Source organism: Alligator sinensis, unplaced genomic scaffold, assembly GCF_000455745.1.
Source record: "Alligator sinensis unplaced genomic scaffold, ASM45574v1 scaffold1411_1, whole genome shotgun sequence".
Lineage (NCBI taxonomy): Eukaryota > Metazoa > Chordata > Crocodylia > Alligatoridae > Alligator > Alligator sinensis.
In genome coordinates this window covers 235,614-245,622 of record NW_005842963.1, presented here as the reverse complement: position 1 = coordinate 245,622, position 10,009 = coordinate 235,614, and the positions used below count along the sequence as shown (strand labels likewise).

Sequence of the window (10,009 nt, the reverse complement as noted above, 5' to 3'; positions counted from 1 at the left end):
GAGCCCCAGCGCCGCAGCAAGGAGCAGATGCTGGAGCTGGTGGTGCTGGAGCAGTTCCTGGCCATCCTGCCCCGGGAGACGCGGAGCTGGGAGTGGGGGCGCGGCGTGGAGACCTGCGCCCAGGCCGTGGCCCTGGCTGAGGGGCTTCAGCTGGGGCAGGAGGAGGATGAGACGCTCCAGGTGAGAGGGTTCGTTTCCCCCCAGTCCTCAGTGCTGCCGCCTGCACCTCTGTGTGTTTGTGGATGTTCCCTCCCACCCCCAGCTCTCCTCTTTCCCAGCTCCCCAGTGACATATAAATCTTGTCCCCAGGTCACAGTGAGTATGAAGGTCGAGGAGGTGTCTTCAGATGAGATGCAGCTCATGGGGGCGCTGCAGGACCCTGGTGATTGCTGGCTGGAGGAGCCAAAGGCCCATGCTTTGGAAGTGTTCCTGGAGGAAGCAGGAGAGAGGGATACCCTGGGGCCTCCGGAGGAGCCACCTTGTGTCCCCAGAGAAGAGCCCCTGCCTGACCAGAAGTCAGGTCCTTACCAGCTTATTTGATGTATAAGCTTAACAGGGGCTTGACATTCACAGAGCAATGCATACCCTCCCTCCCCTGCAGTTACTAGGGTTGGCGACCAGATATAGGTCAGCTGATTTTGGGGGACAGTTAAAAAGCAAACAAGACCAGGGGAGAAGTCTGGGGTTCAAAACAAAAGCTCAGAGTGGGGACACCAAGCAGGGTACACAGGCAGTACCCACTGGCTCTCCAATAAATCCAAGGAGCCAGAGGTAAGTAAGCAGACAAGGTTCCTTGGGTGAATTTGATATCTTTTATTAGACCAACCCAATAATAATAAAGATATCAAATTCACCCAAGGAACCTTGTCTGCCTATATCCTTAGACCAACACGGCTACAACCTAAACCCCAGTGGTAAGTAAGGTGTTGGATGTAGGCTAGAGCGTGAGTCTGGGTGCCTGAGTGGGTGTCCTGCATTCAGCGTGAGAGCCTCAAACGTCTGCCAGCCAGCACCAGGAAGCAGGGGGCAGTGGTCTCTACAGCTGAGCCCAGCAACTCTTCTCCAGCCTGGCTAGGACTGCCTGTGACAGGGCCACAGTATTTATAACCACACTAGCAAACTGGCCTTGGTCCCCCTCCCCCATCCTGCGTGCATATCTGGGGGCATGCACCCTGCGGGAAGAGCCCAGCACAGCCCTCCCGGGGTACATGTAGCACCCACTGACAGTTCCCCTTCCCACACCCTTCCTTCCAAGCCTTCCCTAGTCCCAGCCGTACTCCAGTCCCCCCCTCCCTCCCTCACTGCCACAGGAACGTGTTATGATTTCCCTGATTTAAATTGATACCCCCCGCCCACTTTTATCCCCATTTCAACCTGGTTTTTTATGTTTGGAAAATAAACCCTGAAAAATAAACCTCAATTAATTTTTTTTTTTTTTTTTTTTTTTTTAATTAAAAACCGAAGATGTGGAACACTACTGATGCTTTCAGGACCAGTGTTCAACTCTCCCCTTTCTCATTCCCCCATGAGCCCTCTGTGCCCCATCAGGACCTGGTGTCAGGGAATTGTGTTTCCCCAGTGATGTATGGCTGGTTCATGTACAGTTAGCCCCATGCCTCTGTCCTGCTACAGATTCGCCCAATGCTGAGGAGACCTGGGAGTGGTCAACAGATGAAAGCTGCTCAGGCTGGTGCCCTGGAGGAGGCCCTTCCCCAGGAGCAGGTAAGAAGCGCTGGTTCTCCCCTTTCCAGCAGCAGGAGGCACCGTCCCTCAGTGGAGAAATCTCTGCCACAACATTTTGATAGATTCAGTGCTTCAACAGGTTGGTTTTTCTTGTTTTCTCAGTGCCCCTTTGAGCATTTTACATGTCCTGGAGAAGGCTGACTTGGCATTTCCCAGCCCCCTCCCCTTAAAATGTAGATGCTGACACTGCAGCAATGTCCCCTGAGCTTCTCTCCCAGGAAGCAGTGTCCCTGGAGGCTCTGACACGGTGTTCTGGTCAACAGCCTCCACTTGGACAGAGTTAATGGACCTCGTGTCCAGCTTTGTGCCTGTGGAGGTCTGTAGCAAGAGCTGTGGGACTATGAGCCTTCCTTCTCACCCTTCTTCCACACATTGATGCCTCTGGCTGGCTCAGTCCCCAGCCAGTACAGGAGACTAGCAGGACTTTCCTCATGCTGGCAGCACCAGGGCTAACCTGTGTACTCACTTCCCAACCCGCAGGTGCCGGGACCCTGATTAAAGCTGATCAGCAGCCTCCTGGGGAAGGGCCTGTAAACTTGGAGATGCAGAGGACATCCCCAGGAAGACTGGGAGAGAGAGGCTCCTTGATACCAGAGCTGGGCCAGGTGCAGAAGGGGCCGGTCAGGCCTCCAAAGCAGGAGGAGAGCTTGGAGGTGAGTAAGGCATTGGATTCAGTTTTGGGTGAGACTACAGTTGGGGCTGATCTGAGGAGGATCCAGGGGTGCTGGGAAGAATTTTGGGACATGGGGGGGACCTGAAGAGTGACAAGAGGAAGCTTCACTAGTGACAGAGTCTGCAACTGCACTGAGCTGGCATTAGCAGGAACTTCCTCCCAAGTGCAGATATCCAGGATCGCCAGCATTAGAAGGCCTGATTTAGAGCCCATGGTGTCAGAGCTTCCTCTGCCTCCAGAAGCGCAGCTTCATCTGCATCTAGGAATTGATGAAACAGAATGTCTTAAGACCTAAAAGACCAAGAAAGCCCCTCTGGGTACATCATGACACTCAGCCAGCACCAGGAAGCAGGGGGCAGTGGTCTCTACAGCTGAGCCAAGCACCTCTTTTCCAGCCTGGCTAGGACTGCTGAGCATAGAGGATCTCTCCAAGGGATGCCAGCAGGATCCTCGAGACCAGCCAGTGCCCAAGAAACCTCATGGGCAGGCAGCTTGGTAGGAGTGAGCAGCATCTGGCGGCTGGTTACCTGCATTAGTCTGAGGTCAGGCAGAAGGCAAAATAAATTTGCACCTTAACAACTAATTAAATGAAAGAGGTATAGGAAAAATTTTTGCAAGACCAAACTCATTTCTTCAGATGCGATGGAAGAATATGCCCAGGCCAAACTAATAGAGAGGGTCTTTCGAACACCAAATACAGGAAGGAGGGAGGTGGGAGTGGGGATAGTGCTGGGAAAGGGGAAAGTACGTAGAGACCCACATGCACAAGGGGGACACCTAAGCTAATCTAGGTAATAGGATAAGAATCCATAGTCCCTATTTGAACACAGTCCAGCCTATGGATGATTTCTTGTTGCCCAATTCCACGTTCAAGTTTGTTTTTTATAGTTTTGGTCTCAGAACAGCACCTATGAGGTCAGCAGTGGACCGTCCAGAGGGCTTAAAGTGTCCTGCCACAAGCCTTTGTGTCTTCCTGACCTGATGTCAGATTGGGGTTCGTTCAGTCCTTCCTGTAGGGATTGCACCATCTGCCAGTGTAGACAGCGGAGGGGCATTGTAAGCAGGAAATGGCCTATATGGGAAAGGAAGAGCTTGAGATGAAAACCCCTCAGATGCTAACATCCATATTATTTGGTTTAGCGAGGCTGTGGTGTGTATTGAGGAGGGAGCACAGTTTGCATCTGGGTCCGTTGCAAGGCCTGGCACCTTGGTGAGACTGGGAGTTAGGTAGCCTGTTGTTACAGAGAAGCTGCTTGAGGTTGTGGGGCTGCCGGTAAGCCAGGACTAGTTTGTCCCCCGTGGCTACATTGAAAGGGGGAGGTCATTCATGATGTGTCCAAGGTTTTTGAGCTGGGGGCTGCAGGTGAGACTAGCAATGGCGCTCTTTTGTCCTTGTTCCCAGGTTGGTATTGCAATAGGTTGGAGCGATGTCTGAGTCTGGCTTTGTTGCTTGCAGTGACAACAGTTTGGGGATTGTATTGTACTTGTAGGATTGTCTGGTCTGGGCACTTAAGCTTTGCATCCCGGTGGGTGGGAGGTATTGAAACAGATAATGTAGTGTAGAACCAGGCTGCGGATGATGGGTCTGGTGATGTACTTAGGATGAAAGCCAGGTGTGGTAGTGGGTGAGTTTCTGATGCAATGTGGTGGCAATGTAGCCTTCGCAGCCCTTCACCATGGGTGTCTAGGAAATGAGTAGGCTTGGCTTGGTGGAATATTCCAGTTTAATTTGAGGGAGGGGTGGAAGTTGTTAAAATCCTGGTGACATTTCTCTAGGGGTTCCTTTCCATCTGTCCATACGATGCAGATGCCACTGACGTACCTTAGCTATATGAAGGGGATGAGATGCAGCTGTGGAGGAAACAGACTTCCAGGTCTGTCATAAAAATATTGGCATGTTGTGGAGGCCATGTGCATGCCCCTGGTGTTGCCATTTGTAAGTATGTATAGGGAGTCCCCATATCTGAACTAGATGTATGTAAGGATAAAGAAAGTCAGTATTTGCACAACCTGCAAGAACGTGAAATGAATACCTGACTCTGTCCCTTTATACCACTGTCTGGTGGGGAAAAAAGACACCCCAGAGTTGATACCATCCCTAGAAACCACCTCCATGCCCACAGGTGTGACTTTGCCCGGAAGAGTCCAGACCTTATGTGACTCCATTTCCAGAGCCTACAATATGACAGATCCTAGAGTTTGAAAGCCACGTTCTTCTTCCATTTCTTTCTAAACTTACTTCACAACGAGTCCAACCTGACCCAGCATGTCACTGCATTTGGAGATCCACATTCCCTCTTCCAGCTTCTCCTTCTCCATCCCTTCATTTCCACTCCTGTGCCAGACACAGCAGGGATGTCTACAGCAACCCCTGCTCAGGTGAGACATCAGGGAGGTCCCACGTGTTGTATGGGGCCATCCAGTCTCACCCTAGACTCTAGGCTCTTAGCTTCCCATCCCAAAGCCACATGGGAAGGGAAAAGAAACTCCTGACCTCACTGTGCCAGGCCCTAGAGTTCCCTGGGGCGGTGTCTGGTGGAGAAGGATGATTCCTGTGGTCCCCGCTCCCAGGCAGGGGTTCGTCCTGCGTGTCACTGCCATGACTATAGCTTCCCCAGGAAGACTTGGTGCACCTACACTACGAAGTCTGCACTGGGGTAGCACCTTATGCCAGCTAAATTAGCTGCACGTCTCCCAGAATGAGATGACTTGGGCACACACATTAACTCAAATGTGTACAGAGCGGTGTCCACATAACATGTCAGCTGAATAATGGGGAATTGTGTACCCCCACCTGTAGAGGTGCACTGGTACATTGGTCTGGTATTGGATCGGCACTGATATAAAGACCCTTGACTGTATGGAAATTGGCTTTTTTTTCTTTTGCCTGATGTGGCTGATAAGGTGGCCAATAAATGCCATGAGCATGCGCCTAACTGCAGCACAGCGTGTAGGTGATGAGGAGCACAGCCTGGCAACTTGGAGAGCTGAATCCAGCTGGTAAGTCTGTTGTGGTGGAAGGGGCAGGGGCAGGGAAGGGGTATGTGAGGGCAGATTGAGACCTCCACAATGAAAGAGGGAGTGGGGCTGCGGCAGGGGCAAGGGCTCAGGCAGGTGCTGCCCGAACAAAGTGGAGTGAGGTGCAGGATGGAGTCGTTACTTATCCAGAGGGCATGGGGGGGGGGCCTTCCACTGCTGCATGCAACCTGGAGGTCATGGGGGATGCGTGTCCCTGGATCTGCGTGGGGCAGGGCAGGCTGCTGCTGCAGGCTGGGTCCGGGGCTGCGTGTGGCTCTTCCTGGCAGGGGGCTGAGCTGGGCTGCGCTCAGGGCAGGTGGCGGCACTGCCCAGAGGAGGCCTATAGGGAGGCTACGATGAATTCTGAGGTGGCTGCAGGCCCGCCCCCCCCCGCGCTGCTTTTTCCACCCCGAGTGCAGCCAGCTCAGCTCCTGCTGGGAAGACCCCGGTGCAGCTGACCCTGCCCCGCAGAGCTCCAGGGGCACATGCCCCCCATCCCCTCCCGGGGTGCGTGCTGTGGTGGGAGCCATCCCCATGCCCCCTGGACAAGCCGCAGCACAATCCCATGCCCAGCCCCACCTGGGCTGGGCAGCACCTGCCCCAGCCTCACTCCCTCCCTCACTGCAGGGACCTCGATCTTCCCTTCCCTCCCCCCACAACAGACTTACCAGCCAGACACTGCTCTTCAAGCTGCCGGGCTGCATATCGGAAATCAGATCAGTATCGGCCGATATCCCTCCTTAAAAATCAGCTATTGATACCAACCCAAAAAATCTCTATTGGTGCACCCCTACCTGTCATGACCTAAGCTTCAGATCTTTGTAATACAGAGTGAATGCGGATAAGACTGTTGGGGATAGAGGCAGCTGGAACAGGAGACACTGATGGTGTAACGCTTGTGACTGCAGCTCCAGCAGGTGTTTGAGGACGTGGCCGTGTGTTTCACCCGGAAGGAGTGGAAGCTGCTGGAAGATGACGACAAGGTGCTTTACCGGGACCAGATGCTGAGGAATTATCAAGCCCTTGTTTCCCTAGGTAAAGCTCTGCTTCTCCCTGGAGCTATGTGAACTGAGAAGTTTATTGTCTTCTCCCTGTTTTTCAGCAGTCTCATCCTTGTGAACTTTTGTCTGGTGGTTTAAATCCACTTCCTCCCCACTGCTCACTCAGTGATCAGACCTCTCTCCCATTTCAGATGGATCTATCCTTCATTTGATCCAGCTGCTTTCAGTTGTGTTTTCTTCATTCTTGTAACTCCTGGTGCTTCCATATTCTTCAGTTTCTTGGCAACATAATCCCCCTTTGCCTTCTCACTGAGTTATATCATCTCCAGTTCATTGTGCATAAAAATTCACTAATAGCTCTTCCTTGAAATTTTTTTCAAATTTCCTCCCTCTTGCCTAGTGTGTCCTGTCCTAAAATATTTACCACATCCTAGTGTGTTCAGTACAGTACAGTGCTACCCAAATTCCCTTTCTCCTCCTTTTCTTATGACCATGCAGAAGTAATTGGAGGTTTTATCAGCCTCTGCTGCTACAACACATAGAATCTGCATTTCCTTGACTCCTTCTCTAGTGATGTATGTACACGTGATGCAACCCAAGTACTTCTAACAAGGAGTCATGGGAAACTTCTGTCCACAGTCCTTCCTAACATCTTTATCTCCGTAGACCACAGACTGTGGCTTTTGCTGTACTTACTTTGGGACCCGTGCTCCCAAGCTCATTCTGCCATTCTCAAAAATGTTCTTGTCCTCCTAAAATCCTTCTGCATGCGAGGTGTCCATCACTGTGATAACGAAGTGGGCTAGATGCAGAGCCTAGTGAAAACCAGTTTCCAGTTCCAGAGGATCTCTTAATACAGGGACTTGTTCTGGCTTGTGCATAGATGTGAGGCTCTTAGTTTTTACTAGATCAGTTTGCTTTTCTGGTGCTTTCTTTTCCCTCCATTTCCCCCAAAGGACTTCCTTAGGGAAGTGCTCAAATACTTTTTCTAGTTCAACAAAGGTAATTTAGACCATTTCTAAATTCAGGTGCTGTAAAATGTGTCTGCGTCTGCCTCCTTTTGTCCATATTCGTGACTCCCAGGACCTTTGTATTAAACCTTGCAGTATTTGCCAACCTGTGTACTCCCCTCCCCTTCTGGGATGATCCTCCCTTTGGATGGGATGATTGTTTCAGTTCTGTCTACAGCTATTTTAAAACCATCCTTCCGTGCGCCCTCTCTCCCAGAAAACATTTCCACTGTGAGCCATCTGGCATGGATTCTTTTCACTGCCACAAGTCCTCACTTTAAACCCTCACTGAAAAGTAACTCATTTCCACTCCTTTGCCTGGATTTACACTGATAATATAGATGTTATCTGTCCATAAGTGTGCCCAGTGTCTCTTAATGTTGGTGCCTTGAAAACAGTAAAAGCTTTATCTTTGTGTCCTCTACTACATCACAGATCATTGCATCTCCACCCCTGTCCTTGGTGACTCTAAGTTTCATACCCTTTTTATACCTTGGAGTGGTTGGTGCTTTGTTTCCTATGACCATCCCTCCACCACCTGGGTGACAAGGGCTATCATCTCTTGAAGGCTTCTCCCTGCAGTGCCTTCTCTTTCACCCTAAATGGTCACCCTCCCTTGTCCGTCACAGTCCTGGTAGAATCCTTCATTTCACTGGATCCAGTCCCCAAATCCTGGCTTCTTATTCTCTGCCCAATATCCAGTCAAAAACCCTCTTTAACCACTGTCCCAAACAGGATATCGAGGTCCCACCCCTGACTTAATCTGCCGCATCCAGCGAGGAGAGGTGGAGCTCTGGGTCTGTGAGGACGAGGACCAGGAGAAAATCTTGAAGTTGGAGGACCTGTCTCCAGGTGAGCTGTGGTGTTCCCCTCCACCCCGCACCCCTCAGAAATGCTCCATGCCGGAGTCCCAGGTGCCTGGAAACTAGACTTGCCTTGTGCTGCCATTGCAGGTGCTGACCTCAAATACACTATAGTATGCTGTAAGATGTCCAGGCAGATGTGGTCCCCACTCCCTGAAATTCAAAGCAGTGGAGACAAGCAACTGTTTCTTTTTCTTCCCCTAATTATGGCTGTTAGGGGACAGTGGGTTTGCTGTCTTGATTTTTTTGGCACGGATCTGGTTTCCCTGGGTTACTATGATCTTCAGTTTCCATGTTCACTGAGCTGTGTGAGAGTTGATTCTCCAGGCCAAGGCAGCCATACCTCTCTAACACCTTTTTCCAGGGATGATAGGATTTGTAGTCACCCATGGAAATTAGTCCAGTTGGCAGAAGCTCTGTGTAGCCATTGTTGGACAAGAGAGAGGCTGGGACTGTCCCTGGTTTCTCCTGATTAGAGTGACCTAGAACCCAGGCAGTGTTTCATCATAGTCTCAGGCTTCATTGAATCACTCCATGGGGTGGGTGTGACTAATATTTTGGGTTGAGAGGGAAAGTGAAAACCCCTTGTTTGCATCACAATCTTCCCATTTCTGTTTCATCTCTGGGGTCCTGAGTGTCACAGAGCCTGAGACTCATTCAAGTCTATGTACAGGTCAATGCCAAGGTCTTTGTCCCATTGCAGATTCATGTGACATGGAGGCCACCTGGGAATTGTCAGCAGAGGCTAGCTTCATGGTTTCATTCCCTGCACCAGACCTTTCCCTGAAAGCAGGTAGGAAGCACAGCTCTACTCCTTTGAGAAGAGAGCCACAGCTCTAAATTCTCCCTCCCATAACATTTCTTGGAGGGATGGAACATGTCAGCTTTCCTACCTAGCAGAAGCAGCACTTGTTTGTAGCACAGAAGCAGCTAGTCCAAGTTAATAATAGTGTCATAGTAGCTAGGGTCAGGAGGGACCTGAACAGATCATCTAGCCTGACCCCCTGTCACAGGCAGGAATGAAAGCTGGGTTCACAAGACCCCAGACAGATGATCGTCCAACCTCCTCTTGAATATGCCCAAGGTAGGGGCGAGGACCACTTCCCTGGGAAGTTGGTTCCAGATTTTGGCCACCCTAACTGTAAAACATTGCCTTCTGATCTCCAACCTAAACCTATTCTTCATCAGCTTATGACCATTGTTCCTCGTCACCCCGGGTGGTGCTGGGTAAAAAGGGCTCTACCTATTTGCTCTTGATCTCCCCTGATGAGCTTGTAGGCAGCCACCAGGTTCCCCCTCAGCCTCCTCTTGCTGAGGCTGAACAGGTTCAGGTCCTTCAGTCTCTCCTCATAGGTCCTGTCCTGCTGCCCTCTCACCAAGTGGGTGGCCCTCCTCTGAACCCTCTCCAGGCTGGCCACATCCCTTTTGAAGTGCGGCGCCCAGTACTGGACACAGTACTCCAACTGCGGCCTGACCAAAGTTGCATAGAGGGGGAGTATCACCTCTCTGGACTGGCTTGAGATGCACCTTTGGATGCATGACAAGGTATGGCTGGCCTTGCTGGCTGCAGTCTGGCATTGGTGGCTCATGTTCATCTTGGAGTCAATAATGACTCCAAGATCCCTTTCCACCTCTGTGCTTTCAAGAAGGGAACTCCCCAGCCTGTATGTATGCTGTGGATTCCTTCTCCCAAGGTGCAGC

The 10,009-nt window shown here is 51.2% G+C and overlaps 1 protein-coding gene across 1 annotated transcript in view; it reads left to right on the top strand.

Annotated features, from left to right (window-relative positions):
- Positions 1 to 8: 8 nt before the first annotated feature.
- LOC102381513 (zinc finger protein 271-like) overlaps positions 9 to 10,009 on the top strand; it is a 105,408-nt gene continuing 95,407 nt past the window's right edge. Inside the window, 7 exon segments of the mRNA XM_025192720.1 lie at positions 9 to 180; positions 310 to 315; positions 1,633 to 1,822; positions 2,224 to 2,396; positions 6,343 to 6,469; positions 8,181 to 8,297; positions 9,012 to 9,101. Coding sequence (XP_025048505.1) covers positions 28 to 180; positions 310 to 315; positions 1,633 to 1,822; positions 2,224 to 2,396; positions 6,343 to 6,469; positions 8,181 to 8,297; positions 9,012 to 9,101 — 856 coding nt within the window. The 5' untranslated portion in view covers positions 9 to 27.